The 19,411-nt window shown below is 35.3% G+C and overlaps 1 protein-coding gene across 3 annotated transcripts; it reads right to left on the minus strand.

Moving 5' to 3' along the window:
• Nucleotides 1-109: 109 nt before the first annotated feature.
• MTF2 (metal response element binding transcription factor 2) lies at nucleotides 110-17,665 on the minus strand. 3 transcript variants are annotated; one of them, XM_009640609.2, is made up of 14 exons: nucleotides 17,469-17,665; nucleotides 17,242-17,323; nucleotides 15,122-15,217; nucleotides 14,543-14,643; nucleotides 14,048-14,196; nucleotides 12,712-12,807; nucleotides 11,563-11,631; nucleotides 10,581-10,704; nucleotides 7,321-7,388; nucleotides 6,757-6,927; nucleotides 5,996-6,104; nucleotides 5,757-5,815; nucleotides 5,507-5,611; nucleotides 110-3,395 (listed from the first exon to the last, which is right to left on the minus strand). In XM_009640609.2, the coding sequence occupies exons 3-14, from the start codon at nucleotides 15,195-15,197 to the stop codon at nucleotides 3,041-3,043; spliced, it is 1,482 nt and encodes a 493-aa protein (XP_009638904.1). In that variant the 5' UTR covers nucleotides 15,198-15,217; nucleotides 17,242-17,323; nucleotides 17,469-17,665; the 3' UTR covers nucleotides 110-3,040. The 3 variants fall into 3 exon arrangements, with proteins under 3 accessions (XP_009638904.1, XP_035751994.1, XP_035751993.1); XM_035896101.1 differs by lacking the exon at nucleotides 17,469-17,665 and having other exon boundaries at nucleotides 17,211-17,257; XM_035896100.1 differs by lacking the exons at nucleotides 17,242-17,323; nucleotides 17,469-17,665 and adding an exon at nucleotides 16,292-16,311.
• Between the last annotated feature and the right edge of the window lie 1,746 nt (nucleotides 17,666-19,411).

The following is a 19,411-nucleotide window of genomic DNA, read 5'->3' on the forward strand; positions in this document are numbered from 1 at the left end:
GCAGGATGTTCCAAAGACATGATCATTTTTCTATTTATCTACTTATCTTCCCCTCCCCCCCCCCAGCCCACTCCCTAGACAAACTGCTTGTCTTCACCTTCAAGGCCTTTTTTGGTTTATTTCTGTCTTCACATTAAAAATCAAAATACTGACTTTCATTTCACATATCACGCCGAGAGATTTTTTTTTTTTCAAAATTCCCTTGTAATTTCACTCAAGATGCCTGTTATGCATAGAAAAGCACAGTTTTTATTCAAAATTCCCCTCGAAGATTTTGTTGAGAGCAATGATTTGACAAGTAGTTTGCTATGACGATTATTTTACAGCTCTGACCAGTAACGTGCCATTATTTCTCTGCTGTCTTGTTCACGTGATGCCTATGTTTTTTAGAATGGCCTCAAGAGAGACTTCACCCACCTAACTACTACTGTAATACAAATTATATATAATGGAAAAATATTCAATCTGATACACATAGAAATCGTTCTAAATCAGTTGACCACAACAAAGTTGAATTACATATATTTACACACATGCATACATACAATGATCAAGTCATACCAAAACAAAATCATTCTGTACAGCAACATTTGTATTTTTCCTTTAGACACTCCATTACTACATACAACAAGATTCACATAAAACAAGAGAAAGGCATTTGTAGGTGTGCTTTAATTACTACTCTAGCTGTATCTTCAGCAGCACTATTGCAGCATTTTCCAGTACATGACACCTTGTAACAAAGCATCCCCCAAGCATAGCTGAAACACCAGTTAGTGTTTATGTGCAGGGCACACGTCTCCAGGACAGTAAGAGGAAAGCTAGAGATAGAGAAACAGTGGATGGGAGGATGCCACCAAAAATACTTCACAAGAATACAGAATCAAAACTCATTCTTCTCTCTCAAAAAATACACACATTTAATGTTGGTCTTTTAATTCTAAGAAAAAAGCAATTCCAAAAATACAAACTGAACATCAGAGTTAAGTCAACCACCATAATAAAAGGAAACAGTGACATTCACAATAGTTAAGTCTATGGACAGCTTAAGTTTGGCAAATATTTTCTCCCCCCACCTCCCCCCCAAGTCCCCAAGTACATTCCAATATTTATCTTTAAATGAAACTTTACGAAAAATACTGCTGGTGTTCAGTTAGAATTAAAGGACTTGGATAAAGTGAAACAATAAAGACAGATACAGATGGTGTGAGTAAGGTTACAAAGGCTTTACATTTTGCATTATCCCAAGATATAAACATTCAAAAATTAACATGAAGTTGCTGTGTTATCAAAATATTGCAGCTATAGGCAAGGCAACATTAAATTAACAGCCGAGGGTGTGAGAAAAAACCACACATTTTAGTGAAGGTAAACAGAAGTGGCAGTTTTTAATTAGCATTTTTATAAAGCTAATATTACCCGGCCAGCCATAAACCAAGCACAGGATAAAAAGCTTTCTCTGCTTCCTTTGGCTATAAGGTAACAGGGAAAAAAAAAAAATTAAAAAAATCACCTTTTCAAGATGTTCAAGATGAGCAGAAAAGGTCAAATAATCACATAATGGAATAAATAAGTACTAACCCAGGCAGTACACTTTAAAACACTCCGTCATTTGCAAGTGTTACATAATTTTATTTTGGTGGTAAACCGTAAGCACGTAAGAAAACTAACCTTATGCAGTACAGTGAATAACCACCAAAGTAAAAATATTCTTCTGTTCACTCTTTGGCTAAAACCCCCTCAAAAGTAGCAGACAAAGAAAAAAAAAATAATCTAATACTGGCAAGAGACTTCTTTTGACTTTTTTTTAAACAAGTAAAATAAACTTATCAATTTAAAACTTGGTACATTTATAAAAACAAAAGAGGTAATGTTGTAATAAAATCAGTAATATTACTTCAAATGGCAACAAACTGTTGACCCTGTGCAATAATACACTTTGTTCATACTACATTTATCAAAATACGACTGTTTCTACAGGTATGTAGGAATCTTATGTGTGACTCCTGTCAACTTAGTTTATAACTGGGAGACAAAATTTACAATCAGTGTGCCGCAATAACTTTCAAATTGTTATTTCTAGTAGAGTTAATTTCAAAATGTTCAGATCCTGCATCATTTTTTAACAGTTTTTTCACATGGAAAATAATGGAATATATAACCTAGAGCACATGAACATCAATGACTGCACCCATTGCCAGAACACGCTGCACTGGTTTGACACTTTTCCTTAGTACATAGAAAGCAACAGCACTCAATAAGCCTGAGAAGAAATGCTGCTGTGTAAATACTGGCAACTATTCCTGAAAAAAGAATTATGGGATGTATCCTCAGAAGCTGCCCGATCCCATAATTTGTATTGCATAGGTCACAATCACACATATATATACACGCACAAGTATGTGTGTGCGTATATACATATGTATATACGCACACACATGCGCACACGCACACACACAAAGAATATATTAAGAAGACAATGAAGTCTGGTCACAGAGCAATTTACAGGCTCAATATATTTTTTTTCTTTTTTTTTTACACTTTGTTCGAAAGAAAACTTCAGTATTTTACAGTCTTCAGTAGGCATTATATACACTGCACTTATGAAATCTAGAAAGTATTGAAATAGAAATACATTTCTGCAAACATTTGGGTAAGAAAACAAACCAAAATTTTTCAAAGATTTGTGCTATCTACATAATATTTTCTCTAAATCACAATAACTGTATCCATGGAATGTTCTCTAGAAAATGTCTTTTTTTTTAAACACCATGCACATTTTTAAGCAATTGTAACCCAAAATATCCCAACCTAAAACAATCTAACAATGTTCAGATTAAAAAAATTTCAGTTTCAGATCAGATTTTAAAAAGATAAGTCTTTATCACAAGAGCTGTAATGATAACAGTTACATGTTAAGGCTAAACTGGTTTTGTTTTGTTTTTAGAAACACATTTAAAGACACGTTTCTCTCGTGGCTCTGCATTATGAACTGTACTTACAGATGACAGTGCAGTGAACATAATGTTCAGTCCTACAGTCAGGATGCAGTTGCTCCTTCCCACTCCACAAGATACTGCACCTTTCCATCAAGTGTCACCCGACGAGCCAAAACACGGTATTTTTCCCCACAAGCTATTCTACCTGCTGCACCAAAATAACTAGTAATTGAGTTCTTTAGATGATTGAGCTGTAACTCCTGATCTGCTAGGTTGTTAAGTATCTCTGTATTGAGTTCATCGTACTGGTAATCTTCCTTGCTCTCATCATCTTTTACAATTTCTGAATTTTGAGTCTGGAGTGCTTTTCGTGGAAAGCGACCTCTTCTTCTCAAATGTGGTATTGCAGCAGGCCAAGTTCTTCCTGTACGAGTCCTTTTTCTCGAGTCAGATAAACTATTAAAAAAACCAAACAGCATTAACTCCAAGTAACTTATTCAAAACGTATGCTTTAACATCAGTTATTTCCATGCAGATAATGTCTTTGTTCTATTTTTCACTGATCAAAGCACTTGTTGCCTACAGATAGATGACTAAATATGGCACTTGCAAAATAAAGGTTATTTACATAAGGAAAATTGTACAAATTTAAGAAAATGTCTGAAAGGTTAGGTAAATGATATTAACTTATGCCTAGATATGTTGAGTGCTATTTTGATACAGCTTAACCCCATTCTTGAGCAAATTTAAAAAAAAAAAAACCACTATCTTCAGAGAAGTCTGCACTGAATGTGCTTAAATTTGGAAATCAAAAATATGGTTTTATCACACAGGTAGGCCTCAACTACAAAAGCTATACTATAAAAGAGATTGAGACTGTAAATAAAAAATTGATTTATGCATAGTTTTGTTTTCCAAACTGCATTTATCTCAATAAATTAAAACTATGAAACGTAAGTTATTGCAAAATCTATTCTACATCACTAATTTCTATAGTACACATGACTTTCTAGAGATTTATTATATGTGGTCAGAAAAACACTATATTCAAAACTCACGCAGCTCTATTATCTGGTAATGAAAAAAAGAAGTTTCTGACATTATCCAACAATAAACCATCATCCAAATATTGAAAGTGTCCAAGACATAAATCCTTATGTAAAAACCTACATCTATAATATGCACATACTAAAACATGTTTGATAAAGTCCTAAATTAAATGGTATGCAAACTTCGACATTCAAGACTCCTATGTAACATACTGAGGAAAAAAGTGCATCTTAACATTAAAAAAAGAATGGAATAAAGGACAGAAATACAAAACAGTGACTTAAGCCCTCAGGTAACAATTTCAAAAGTCTGTATATTAAACAAGACTGTTTGTAGCAATAATGTGCACAAAAGTGACTCATGAAAGCACATGATAGCTATAACCAGAAAGAGAGGAGACAAAATAAGTAGACTGAGGATCCATATACTTCAATGAGAAATTTATGTTTGCTGAACTTGAAAGAGGGAAAAGTTGAAGTAACAATTTATTTGCAGAAAAGTTGATTGTAGTTAATAATTTATTTATGAAGTCTGTGCCAAAATTTTTTCATGCTCTATTGACTGTAGAAAATCACAGCATACTTGCTATTCTTTAACATGAATACACAAGCCTACAAAACCAAAAGCTGCTAAACTGATTCAGGGCACATATCAGCTCTTGTGTGGCCTTTAGTAGAAAACTAAGCTCAGGAAGTGTTTATGGAGTTTAATTCTTTTCAGTAAATGTAACTTAATTACATTATATTACATCAACAAAGAACAGTAGTTAGTAAGCACAAAAAAACCCCTCACCCTGTGCGTTGCAAGCAGAACTAAGACTAGGGGTTTTTTTTGTCCTGTTTTTTCAGTTTCCCCATGCAATTTATAGCTCTACTCTGAGCCTCAGGTGCTCATTACTCCAAAGCTCAGTGAATTACCACATCCTCAGCGTTATACCCCTCTGCAATATCCTCAGTTCTTCTCTATTTCTTCTCCCACCAGTGCTGCAATACACTTACCTCCATTTCACATCTACTACAGCTGCCTCATAACTTAAGTCAGCCTCCTACCTTATCTTCTACCCTTGTTTTGCCAAAGCTTCAATAACAAAACAAAAAAAAAATCCACCACAAAAACCCAACACCCAAAACCAACGAAACAACAACACAGCACTAGCAATGATTAGGCCACAGATTATTAGAAAATTGTCTGCCTTTCTGTAAATGTGGGTTGCTGGTTTGAGTCTCTCTCATCCAAGCACCTATCTTTGTGAATCTTGTTAGACTCTAATTTCATGGAAGTTAGCCAAAAGGTTCCAAACTGACTGGAACAGAACCTCAGGTTCTAAGAAACCACTTAGAACAACACACGTCATGCTTTGGCAAGATCTCTCTTATGGGATCCTTGCAGCTTCTGTTTATTAAGGGTGAAGTATTGCTGAACCAATTGTTTCCCGTCCCCCTTTTCAGAAAATCCTATTGAAATGAATATATTGAAAATCTTAATCTCTACAGAAGATAGAGCAATTGAATAATTACCTATAATGTCTGGAAATGCTAGATGAGGTAGTTTCTTTCATACTGGCAGCACCTGTGGATTCCACATCTGAGGTATTGGATGAATGTGCAGTTCCATCAGATTTCCTGATATGCAAGATAACAGGGTTGCCATGTAATGAAAATAATCTTTTATTAAAAACTGAGCTGACATTTCAGAAGCAAACAGGTAAATGACATGGTATTATAATGTTTTACAGGGATTTTTTTTAAATTTCTTTTTTTAATTTACCCAACAGTGCAGGGTAATTCCAAGGCTGGGCTCTCTATCACTGGAACTGGTTCGTTATCCTAAGGGGAAAAAAAAAAAATAATTCCTTCAAATTAAGTTTTAATTACTGTATCGATTTTGTTTGAGGGTGAATGGGGGAATATCATGATTCAGATTAACCAGTTATGTTTTTCTTCAAAAATTATAATCCAGTTAGAGGGAAAAGGGAGAGGTGGGGGTGGAAATATCCAAAACCTTACCAGAGGAGACGACTCTGGAGTTTTGTGAATCATTTTTCTTGTATAGGGACCAGGTGGACGACCTACTGATTTTTTTTTCCCCTTTCTTTCTATACCATTACTTAACTCCCTAGAAGAAAATTTATATTTTGTTCTGTATTATTGAAGATAATTTTCATTGAATACATGTTTTCCTTTGGCAATGAATACATGATTAGATGTCTATTGGTAAAACATTGTGCTAAATGAGGTTATTCTGGTAAATTAAAATTGTCCGGTACAAAACTATGTATTTTTGCCTCTAGAGCAACATACACAGATACAAGATCTTTCTAGTGACATTACTAATTCCCTAATGTTGAACAGACACGAACAAGTGTTAAGTTTCATTTACTTGTATGATCACAATTGGTAAAAAAGATAGCATGTTTACAAGTTATGACTTCACATCATACTTCCTATTTAGAATTTTAGTTAGATTATTGCATAAGAGCTCCAGAAAGGCAAGAGATTGTTTCCCAAATGGCAGCAAAGTCAGGATATTTTCTATTGTTCTTACTGCTAAATTTATTGGTTTGGGATTTTTTTTTTTTTTAAGAAGGATTCTAATAGAAAGCTAATCAAATTTGTTCAAAGATCTTGCTCTCACAAATAGTCCACCTTTACAGTTATTTAAAAACAATACATTATACAATGAAAAGGCCTTTTTTATACGCACCAAAAATATACCCAAAGTAGACCCGATTTACCACAACATTGCTAGAATGACTGGGTTATTTTACCTCACATCAGGGATTGGTTTAGATGATTTTCTGCCTTTAATTTTGAACTCATGAGAAGTTCCTTCTGGTTCTTTCTCAGCCTTTAAAGCAGCATTTGGTGGCACAGGAGGAACACGAATTCTCAAGCCAAACAAATGCTTCTTTTTCTTTATTTCTTTTCCAGACATAAACCTAGATAAGTTTAAATTAATTGTTAAAATTCTGACCCCAGGGAAAGCAACTTTAAAAATGACAATGTAAATGCAAAACAAAACTACACAAATTAGAATATTCATTCTATATGCCGTTTTATTCCCCCCTTTCCCTTAAGGCAATCCTCATTCTCAAATACAGAACGTGAAGTGGAAAGAGTAGGGAAGTTAAAACAATTTTTCTCATGATCTGGATTCCACTCGAATAGTTATGTAATGTTACAGTTTGCAATAGAAACAGTATTTAAAATTTAAACGTTATCTGCAGCCAAAGTGATTACCAGACAGACTGAGCAAAGGAGACTGAAGACTGTAATGTACAACAGATTAAATAGGCAAACAACATTTAAAACAAAAAATACCAACAACTTACATGGTCTTGTAATCATTTAATGCCTCCAGTACATGCTCATATCTTTCAGATTTTGGTGTATCTGCCAGCTGTGAAGTATTAAGAAATCATTTAACCTGTCAAATTCTTTAGTAATAGGAAGATTCCAGTTACATTGAGTTACTATAACTACAGATTTGCATGTGAAGTACATTTATGAATTATTAGTGGTGGAAACTACCTAATCCCAAGGGATATTAATCATCATCCCATACTTCTGTGATTTATATCCACAGAATTCATGCCAGGATCAAGCCCAGACCAAAGAATTTCAACTTCACTTCTAAGTGCAAGAAAAATATCTCAAAGAATTTTGCTATACTCAAAGAACATAATAATAGCTTGCCCTTCAAGACTGCTAACAAGACATCTTCTGTGGCATTATGTACTCCCAAATTAATTGAGATTGCAAGCAGAAGATAACTATATTGACACAACAACTTATTTCATTGGTGATCATTTTAACCAAAATCCTGCCACAGGATGTAATTCCCCTTTTTGCCAACATTACTCAGCATGATACAAAAAATGGAAGAGGCCCAGAATTAAGAATTCAAAAAAAAAAGTAAATCCATTTTCATGCCCTGTTTGCTAAGACCCGGTCTAACCTCCCTTCTTTGCACCAAAGCCTGAAGTAGCTAGTCCCTATCAAGCTACCAAAACATGGAATCTTCTCTGAAAAATTGCATACTTATGAATTGGAGACATAAAGCAGAATAACTATGGCGGTGACTATAAAGAAGTGGACACAACATTTACGTAACAGAATTTAAAATAAGATTATTTATTTATATATTTAGACAGCTATTTTTAAATTCCAGCAAAGCTACCATATTTCCAGTTGCCATGCCAAAGCGCTCCAGAACTGCCAAAGCGTTCCAGAACTTATATCCAATTGGCTCTGCAGTAAATTTATCTTCAATTATAGAGTTGACAAACAGATTCTAAGTTGCACTATTAGTATGAATACTACAGAGCAGACTGTACAACATTCACAGCTCAAAAAATCACCTTCAAATACTTTATAAATAATACAATTCTGACTAAACAGGACAGAGAAATGCTCAAAGGATTAAGTGTGCTAAATAAATAGACATAAAACCAAACCTTTTAACATAACTTTGGGTAAGATTCACAGCCAGTCTACCTGACTACTAATGTTAAGGGAGGTATTCAACCAATTTAGACAAAGAAAGTAACGATTGTTTTTACACATCTTTACATTCAGTAAAGTACATTCAGTACAATCCATTGCTATCCAGAAGTCTTGCAACTCTGCAGCACTTAATTACAGAATATATTTATATATTTATTGCATCCTAAATAACATGCTAAAAATTACCGACTTCAGAGGTCTGATAATTCCATCATTACTCCTTAGCTATGGCTAAAAAAAAAAAAAACCAACCACTTTTCCTCTTACTCGATTACAAGCAGCTAGAGAAAGAAATCAAAGTGTCATTTCTAACAGTGGCAAGGTAAGAATAATACAAAAACCCTAAAAACCATTATACTGTAGATGTTATTCTTTCTGTGACCAGTTTGTTTAATAAACCAGATTAACCAAAGAAGTAAAATACATTTGTCTCATTTTTCAAGACATAATTTTTCCCAACTTAACTGATAGACATTTAGAATCTTTTCAGTCTTGAAGATTTTCTTAACAGAGCTTTTATGCATGTATTCAGAATCTACTCCTTCAAAAACGTAGTCTTCCAACTTAAAAAAAATAGTTCCCTTGAAGGTGTAGAAATATCTATTAAGGAATTGAAAGTACCACTTAACAAAGAGGCGAGTTTCCTTATTTTGGATCTCCCCTCTCCTTCCTCCCACTTAATTATGCGTTTTTCACATAGATTGAGTATGGGTGGACTGAAAGTGGATAAGGGGGAAGAGCAGCACAATAAGCACTGTTGCCTTTCAACTTCTTAAAAATGACATTTGTGCTCCAAGTCAGAGAGCCCCACTCTCCTCATGCACACCACAGCTTCTCTGACCAGCCATTTTGACATGAAACTATGTTAAATCTAAAGAACATCATATGAAATAAACATTAATTTCTTCTACATTTCCCTCAATACTAAGAGAAACAAAAGTCAAAATGATACACTGCTTACATATTTGTTAAACTGCGCAGTAAGACAGCCAGAACCTTTTGTGCTATTGAAGAGATGGTGTGAGAATTACCACATTTTGTGCAGCCTTTTTTAATTAAACTTTGAGGCTCGATATGACAGAATCAACTTGATATGACTTAGCTAAGAGATACCATACATCCCAAAGTAAACCAGATGTAGTTACTCATTTAAACCAAAAACATACACTTGATTCTTAAATCGTGTCTGCTAGTAAAAATGGATTACAGGTGTATGAATTTACTGAAAAGTATAAAAGCAGGATGTGCTCACAATAAGAAAGTTTCAAAACAGTTATATGCCACCTGTATTAAACGACTTCAAAACCCTAAACAATTTTCATGCATGAAAAGAGTGCATACTCTACTAGCAGTATGCCAATTTGAACGTAGACATAAATTTTGCATCCAACCTTACACGCAGAAACAAATACCTACACTGCCCCTCTTAGTTAAATATGAAGTCAGTCTGCTTGGGGAAATGGATTTTCATTAATGCCAAGATAGCTGCCCAGTAAATCAAACAGCTAGAAAAATGACTAGTACAGTAGTGAGCTAAAACCAAGATGCCTTGACAAGTAGCAGAATCAGGCTGGAAAAGGATCAAAGCAATCTTTAGACCTGGACACAAACTGATCACCCTCATGCTTGGAAAAGGGAGGAAAGAGGAAATGTTTGTGTACAATAATTTATGTGTTACACCTTAGAGACTTTGAAGATGTCTTCATATGCAATATGCTCTGCCTTCAGTTCTACATTTAGATTTTCTGGTCTGTGCACATGAAATCAAAGAACTATGAGACAGCTATAAGATGAAAGAAAAGGAAGATACATACATGTAACAGAGTAAACAGTTGACCATAAAGTTGCCACGCAAATAATAAAGTAATAGTTACATGGACCACCTGAGAAATTTTACAGCTCAGAAAAACATACACCACTTAAAAATAATTCTATTTCTGCAAAGAAATTAAAATTATTTGGGATTATCAGATTTTAAGGTAATAAAGTATTTAACATCCAGAATAAAAGAGTTCATAGGTCACTAACTTTTCAGGACATCTGTGCACTGTGGGAAAAACCAAGAAAGAATATTCCAATTACTTACCTCACCAGGATGCAATCTATCCCAGTTTTCATTAATGTAGGCCATGAGTTCAAGCTCTGAATCAAAGTATTTCTTCTTATGAATAACACTTAGGTTGTAAAGGCATAGATGTGCTATATCTACCCTAGAATTCAGAAATATTTTAATAAAAAACAGAGAATAAAGTCTTTTTCTTCCAATTGCTTTTCTTGGAAATAAATTAGTAGAAAAGATACTAGCACAATATAGTTAAAGCAACATAAAAGCACAACTTAAAATACTCAATCGAGGGAACATTATGAAGTCTCCCATCACTTCTCTTCCTCAAATGATTCCTTTTGCTTTGAATCTTGCTTTCATCTCTGCCTCATTCTCATGGTGTTCTTTTAAACTCTATAACTGGTCCAAACCATAGGATATTTAAGTAAGTCCAAATTCATACTCAAATGTACAAATTCTGAATTCATGCAAGTACTTTGGTGAATTAACATTTCACAAGGTAATTTCCACCACGTATTTGTTAGCACATATATCCACTAAATTGGACGTAAGTTCTAATGTGGGTTAGTTCAACGATTTCAAGCTACAACTAACCATTAAGTCTCATCAAGGAAACTATTATAAAATGTGTCAAGATGGTGTACTCTAGTACTCACTACATTTGGCTTATCTAATGGCAGGATGCTAAACCTGCAAAAAAGACTTTATTCAGGTATTTCAACCTTCACATACACAACAAGTGAGTAGTTGGTTGCTATTTTACTGAACTATCCCAGGAATAAGTCCCAAGAGAATGCAGTTGCAATGTATCTCTACATTTAAGGATAATCTTAAGGAAGGAAGAAGTTGTCCCTGTTCATACATGTGGTAAGAACAACTCAGGAAACAACTCAAGACAACAAGTGGATTTCCTTTTTTTACAAGGAGAATCAAGATACTCAAAAAGAAAAGCAGAGCACGTATTCAACTCACCCCTTTTTTTTCTCGTTTAATTCATACTTACCATCTCAAGGGTAAACGTTTGAGGTATTCTGGTCCAGAACTGCAAACTGAGCAAATGAACGTATAAAACCTAAAAATATATACATAAGTATATGTACACGTGTCTTGGTGGCGAGTGTCTGTACACACACACTCTTAATGTTTTAACACCCTAGTTACGACAAAATGGAAGTTAAGCAGGCTTGAAACCCAGTCATATGATATATTTGAGTCCCTTCATCCTCCACCTTCCTTTATCAACTTCCACAACCTGTGCTGGGACCTACTGGGCCAGATACAAAATAATTCTTCAATTTTATTGTGGTACCACTGTTTCATACTCCCTAAGAAAGTCCTCCAGCCTGTGACCATATCAGTGAAGATGCTCTGTAATGTCCCCACTCCATTCTCTCAAGTAATGCAGAAAACCATGCACCAGTGTAAGCGTGCATTTAAAGGACCCATGCATTCCTGGGTCCTAACTCAGTTCCTTCATACAACCAAGAGCTAAACGAGACACTCCTTGATTCCCTTCTCTAGTTCTCTCATTTGCTCCAACTGCTCCAAGTTCCTCTTAAAATGAAAGCACAGACCAGCACTCTTTTTCCATTTACTTTTTCCCTCCGACCCATCACACATGAACAGAGGATGTGCAGAGTTCCCCTCAGTCTAACTATCCTTCAGCTTTCTGCAGTTCCCCATACTGTTAGTACGGGGAACTACTACTGCATACACACACACTGGCAGCCTACCTTGAAGCATGGTGTCTGTTGCATACAAGAGATTAGTCACCTACACAACATGAACCTGAAAGCTCTTATCTAACTTATAGGGCCACTAAAGTGATCTGCTTTCAAGCTTCCAACCTCCCAGTAGCCAGCACCTATAGTATAATGGGCCTCTATATAAAGTGAGGTCGGTAACAGTTTGAATTTAACTATCCATGCGTTACCTCTCCACCACCACCCACCCCCACCCTCCTCCTTCATTAAACTGAGATGAAGAACTGCATTTTCCTCACACTGGAACACATGCTTTATCTTTTATAATCTACACAAAACTCACCCCGAAGATACTGTTCTATTACGGATGCCTTAATAAAAGTTCGTATGTGAGATTCCCTCCACATTTTAAATAAAGACAAGCATAAAGTACAGCTTAAGTTTCTCACCTGTCACCAAAAAGCATTGGCTTTTGGAGGCACTGCACGCAAGCCTCATGAAACCACTGCTTACATTTGCAGCACTGCAACATCTTTAGATACCAGCTTCACCAACAGAAAGAGAAACAATGTGTTAAAAAAGTTACTAAGAATTGTTCATTACATTTAAATTAATTAGCAAGGGATCTTCTGACCCAAACGGATTTTCACAGGTTACAAAACAGTCATCTGTAGGGATATTTCAGTAACACTGAATTCCATAATGAATCATTACTAGACACAGAGTGACTAGGAATAATAGTCTAGTAAACGGATCGATTAAGTTTTTTAATGAAGAAAATAAAAATTTAATTTCCTCTGGCAACCACCTTTTAATTCTCCATAATAAGAATTCGGTAACTCCATATAAACTCCTCCCCACATACTGGATTAGCTTCCTTGTTATTTTCCAAAGTATGGCACAGCCGCATTAAGTCACAAACATTTGTTCTGAGGATTCAAGTACTTGAATCCTCAAAGTGAACGTCATAATTTACACTTTTTTCTTTTCCTTTTTTAGCTTGTCCCTTGAGAAAAGGAACCATGCAAAATTCAAGGCAATGTTTAACCAGGTCTGTAAAATTCTCAAACCAGAGCTCTGTCCTGTGAATATAAACTCACAATCTTCTGTTCTTTGTGGGACTCTTGACTTGTCTCAACTTCAAGTCTTCAATGCTATTTTATTCGTTCACTCATCCATGGAGACAGAGTATTTATCTCTACCTGCTTAAGAAATCCTCTTCTTGACTTTCTTGTAAGAAAGAACCAGCAGAGGACTCTTAATGCCGTAAGAGGAAAAAAAAAGTTTTTCCCCCCATCAATAATTGCAATCCAGGGTATGATGTCATGGTAGAATCAGACAACTGTTCATTAAATTATGTTGGAACAAACTAATCTCTGGATAAATTTGTATTTGTGACTAAGGACAGAGCTGAGTTACTATCAGAAAAACACTGCCTATAACTGCAAGAAGATCCACAAACAATTGCAATCTCAAAACATTAACAGTAGCAATGCAAAAAAAATACATTCTTGCTTGTTGTAGAATGGACTGTCATGTTATGCAACGGTCACATGACAAAACTGAAACAAACCAAGAGATCTGATGGGAGAAGGGAAGCCATTAATAACGTATCACCCATGAGACATTTAAAAAAATTTCTAAGTTCCATTTTGCATCAAGTTTAATACCTACACAAAATAGAAACAGAAACTAACAAATTCATAAGTAAAAGTTTACAGATGAGGGCCAAAGTTTGCAGCTCCATTACAGAGAAAAGTTCCTACGTGTTATCTGTTTACTTACTCGCCAGGTCCTCCACAATAGCAGTAACACTGCTGGACATTGGTTTTATGACCTGCATCCCACTCAAGGTCTGTTGCATTATACGGTAATGTTTGTTTCATGACTTGCAGTGCTTTGGCATTTGGTCCTTTCTTAAGCGCACCACCCCTCTGGGCCAAAACAAATACATTAGTTTACAAAACCTGTAAGGTTACCTCTGAAACTTTTAAATCCTTTCACCTGAAAGTTACAAGAATTTCTCTACAATCAAATAAAATACTTTCACCGGTATTTATGTTTTAATACTAGCATATTTGTTTAAAAATAAATTGAAATCCAAATGTCATCTATTTCTAAAGTAAATATTAATTCCCAAAATATAAAGCTTCCATTCAGATCAAAGTTAACAAAAAAAGAAGTCACTGAAAAAAAGCTATTTATTTTTTGTTTCAACTTCAAAACCAAAGTATGCATGCAATATGGGATGTACTAAGACATGTTTTTCTAGAAACACACCTTTGTTGTTGTTGCAAAAACGCACTGTCGACAGAGCCATTTATCATCTGAATCAATTACGCTGGAATCTATATTTGGTGTGTGACACAGCTGATGATAACCTGTATAACAAATGATCAAAGTGTTACTAAAAAGGCAAAAGCAGCTACACAGAATTAACTACATATAATTTTAATGCAACTATAAGGCATTATCCATCTTTAAGTGCCAAAAATGGGATCAAAAAGATAAGTAACACATTCAAAACGGTCTTTTCAATTTTCTTAGTGGAAAAAATGAACTTTACTTACAGAACAGGCATTAGACACTTTAACATGGACTATCATTATTCACTGATAAGTAACACATTCAAAATGGTCTTTTCAATTTTCTTAGTGGAAAAAAATGAACTTTACTTACAGAACAGGCGTTAGACACTTTAACATGGACTATCATTATTCACTGAGCTGTTAATAGCCGCTAAGGGCTATAAAGTTTAAGATCAGTTGAGCAGTCAGTCATAGCCAGGAAATATCCTCCTTCATAAAACAAATCAAAACATCTTTTAAAATGCAGTAAAAGAGCAAAAAATCTAGTTACCTTGCCCACATTTATCACATATAACCATTTCATTCGGTGCTTCTGAATACTCTTCCTGACATATTGTACAGACCATTTCCCCACTTTCAGTGGCTCCTAGACAAAGATGAAAGTGTGATTTTTTTTCAGATTACATCTGCAGTTGGAATGGTTACCAGGCAAATGGCTTTTTATAATTTCAGTTACCCATCTATGCATTGTAGAAACATTGTTACAGAGCAAATTCAGACCTTTTGTACAGACTGTATGTATTTATTTGTATTATATATATGTATATTTATATCACTTATCATAGACTATCAGATACTTACAGGCTATATATTGCTTATTTACTATGCTGTCCATTGTTGCTTAGTATCAACAATAAAAATCAAGTAACTGAATAAAGAATGTACATGCAGGCTAAAAAATATGTATAAACAAATCTTATCTGGACAACTGATAGATATGTTTTGCATTTACAGCAGTTTATGCTCCTTTTCATGTAAACATATGCACAGTTTGGTGCATATCTTTTTGACTGATCTGCCCAAGGTACTTCAATATTGAACTCCAACACTCTTAGGAAATATGTAACCGTAGAGGCAAGAAAAAACCATGTTAGCTTGCCACTTGGAAACAAAACTACATCTTGCTCCAATTATACCACATATCAATGTAAAAATCTGGATTAAAATACAAGTTACTTAATCTACATGTTATCACACTCATGCACTAAAGTTTGATAGTTATAATAAATGAATCAAAGATCATAAATAGTACTACACAGAAGCAGAAGAGCAGTATTTTAAAGGCTTCTCAAAAATAAAGCAGTTGATTTTTGCTATTATGAATACAAACCTTCTCCTATTAGCATATAAAATGTGCAGTTTAAACATCAAGAATCCACGAGAGCCAGATCAAATTTCCATTGTCTTTATATGAGGAAATTGTAACTGATTTTCAGAAAAAATTGTCACCGAAATTGTCATCCACACTCCATTAGCATAAGATTATCAAAATACTAGCTACTCCCCAAATATCAGGGGGGAATCAAAGCTGGTATACCATAGATGTCTCACTTGATAATTGCACATTTCTTTATATCACATGAATGCTCCAAAATCTGTAATGGTTTCTTATGTGCAACAGATATGGTTTTACTTTTAAATGTGAAAACTCCATTCAAACCTAGGATTTTCCAGTATCTGGTTTCTTTCCACATCATGTTGTTTCAACTGTAAACAATAGGAGGACATAAACTCAGTGTAAATTAGGGCCTGGAGTTTTCTCTTAAGACAGAGTATTATACTCTATCCCCACCCAAATAAACTCAAGTGTGATTGTTTTTAGAAGTTTTCTCCCCTCCCTGCACATAGCTATATGAAAACAAAAGTTTTTTCCAAAAGCAGGAGGACTGCATCCAGCTCTGGAGCCCTCAGCACAAGAAGGACATGGAACTGTTGGAGCGGGGCCAGAGGAGGGCCACAAAAATGATCCGGGGGCTGGAGCACCTCTCCTATGAGGCCAGGCTGAGAGAGTTGGGGTTGTTCAGCCTGGAGAAGAGAAGGCTGCGGGGAGACCCGATTGCGGCCTTTCAGTACTTAAAAGGGTCCTATAGGAAAGATGGGGACAATCTTTTTAGTAGGGACAGCTGTGACAGGACAAGGGGTGATGGTTTTAAACTAAACCAGGGTAGGTTTAGACTGGATCTAAGGAAGAAATTCTTTACAATGAGGGTGGTGAAACACTGGAACAGGTTGCCCAGAGCAGTAGTGGAGGCCCCATCCCTGGGAACATTCCAGGCCAGGTCGGACGGGGCTGTGAGCAACCTGACAGAGTTAAAGGTGTCCCTGCTCACTGCAGGGGGGTTGGACTAGATGACCTCTAGGGGTCCCTTCCAACCCGAAACATTCTATGATTCTACAATAAAAAAACCACAACAAAGAAGTAACTGCAATGACAGAGCTGTTTGAAAAGATTTTTTTTTTTTTTTTTTTAATTTGCCTAATTCATGATCCTGGGTCACATTAAACTGTATCACTCCTCAGGATACAAGAATATAATGTAATAATTTATTTTAACAGATATAGTAATCTAAACAAAATACCAAACAACGACTACTTCACCGAAGTTCTTGCCTGTTTGTATGTCCTTCCAGAGAACCCAGGACTTGGAACTGTCTTCAAATATAATGAAGCAGTTCTGTTTCAGTTTGTTTATCTGAAAACAAAAATACAGTGGAAGCCATGAGTAAAAGGACTAAACAAAAGAACGTATTTAATATTGAGACAACAATACTGCAATATTTAACCAACATATGATACTGTAAGACTCCAGTGAAGTTAAAAAAACCAAACCTGTTTACCTTTTTGATAGTTCCAAGATAAAACAAGCCATCTGACCATCTAGCTAGGACATCCTGACCCTCTTCAAATTTACACAGTGGCTTTTTGGCTTTCTGTCCATCACGTAATGACAGCTTGGTCAGAGATGCTGAGGTCTTATGGCTTCGACGTAAAGGAGACCGCTTATGGACCAGTGAATTACCCACCGCTGTAGAGTCTCTAAAGAAAGGGAAGCAAGAGAAAAGGTAATCAGACTTAGGTTAAAATAAGAAACCACATATTTTAAATATTAATATGATTCACAGCTAGAACTCCCTTAGCTAACTCCAGAACTTCAAGTAACTAAAAACCTGGTCATGTCTTCAGATTTACACACCTTTAGTAGTGGTGCCTCTGCTACTACAAGAGTCTACAAAATGTAAAAAACAGACAAGTTTATACAAAGAAAAATCTTTTATGAAATCAACTAATGTAAGTGAGGATGGAGAGACAAACTTTCTAGCTCAGACTCTTCATAAAATCACCAGAAGCATTACAGAATGCATCAAAAACATTCAATACAGGATTACTTATGCAAAACATGAGTCACTCAAGTCACTGACAGTTCTCTAATATTCCAAGGAAGCTAAAGAGGTCCTAGGCCATTCCTAACTACATTACCTTGGTAGGGAGAGTAGTAGTCAAGAATTAACATGGTACTCAGCAGTTAGTTACTCAGGATAATAAGTTTAAAAGATACTCAAAAAACCACACACACACAGATATGGAGGGGGAAGAAAGAAACCAGGTTGAGCTCTACGCTAACTCAAGCTCTATACTAACTCAGGTACCTCCCAACACAGCATCATGCTCTGCCACTATGCATAGATGTAGAGGTTTCCAGCACAAGCACAATTTCTACATGTTAAGTTTCCAGTAAGTTTTCCTCTGTTAGAACCAGAGAAGAATAAGGAAGGAAAAAACAAAGGATCTTGCAGCCTTTCTTCACACACGAAACTCAAAATTTTAAGTTACTCGAATCAATAATCATTTTTCCCTCATATAATTCCACAATATATAGCCTATTTACATATAAGTGTGAATATGCTTATATGTCAGACTAGCTATCAGACACTACACTCCAAGTAAAGGAGTAAAATATAGAAAGTGATAAAACAGGACCAGATAATGCACAAAAAAGAATCTTCATAAGTAACAAGCAGAATCTGAGACTGTAAAACAAAGTTACCATTCCCATATCCAAATGTATTTTCTCTTTAGAAACTAAATATATGTATAACTACAACAAACACAAGGACAAATCAGGGAGTTAAATAGAACGGAGTCAACTGAAAGAGCGAAGTTTCACCTCACTCAAGATAGCCTAGGTACATTATCGGCACCAGAAACATTTGAATTAATCACAAAGCACCAACAAAAACAGTAAATGAATTGGTGTCCTATATACTTTGATGATAATTACTATTCATTCAAATGTTAGAGAAGTTACGCTAAAGTTTCAAAGAGAAGGGAATCCTTTCTCCCTAAAAAGTTTACTATTTAAGTTCAATATGAAAATAAAACTGGAATTACTAATGGCTTAAAACAAAAAATATGCAAAAATGGAAGTCAATATTCTAGAGAGTAATCAATGATTTTTTTTTTTGTATTAAATAGTTTAAACCAAGAAGGTTAAACACAAGAAAATCAGACAGCTGTTTTAAGTGTGTTTATAATCCATAAGCCTAAACAACGACACAACAGTAAGAGCAGCCATAATGGGCCAGGCAAGTGTTCCACCGAGCCCAGTAACTGGCATCCTCATACACAACTGGGTCACTAGTATTACGTCCTGCCTGATCCCAAATACAAAAATATTCAGACAGGTGACTAGAGAAGACCAAAGGACCAGACAAAACTCAGAATAGCACTCTTCTGACAGATATTCTCCAGGTCTTACAGGTAGTGGATCCAAAAATCCCAA

The sequence above is a fragment of the Egretta garzetta genome, unplaced genomic scaffold (genome assembly GCF_000687185.1).
Source record: "Egretta garzetta isolate BGI_Z169 unplaced genomic scaffold, ASM68718v1 scaffold706, whole genome shotgun sequence".
Lineage (NCBI taxonomy): Eukaryota > Metazoa > Chordata > Aves > Pelecaniformes > Ardeidae > Egretta > Egretta garzetta.

Excerpts from the sequence above, each read along its gene's own strand:
- MTF2 (XM_009640609.2), bottom strand. The coding sequence starts at position 15,197 with ATGGTCTGTACAATATGTCAGGAAGAGTATTCAGAAGCACCGAATGAA. Across the intron at positions 14,644-15,121 it reads ATGTGATAAATGTGGGCAAG|GTTATCATCAGCTGTGTCAC; the intron begins GTAACTAGATTT and ends TTTGTTATACAG. Across the intron at positions 14,197-14,542 it reads TTTTTGCAACAACAACAAAG|AGGGGTGGTGCGCTTAAGAA; the intron begins GTGTGTTTCTAG and ends GTTTTGGCCCAG.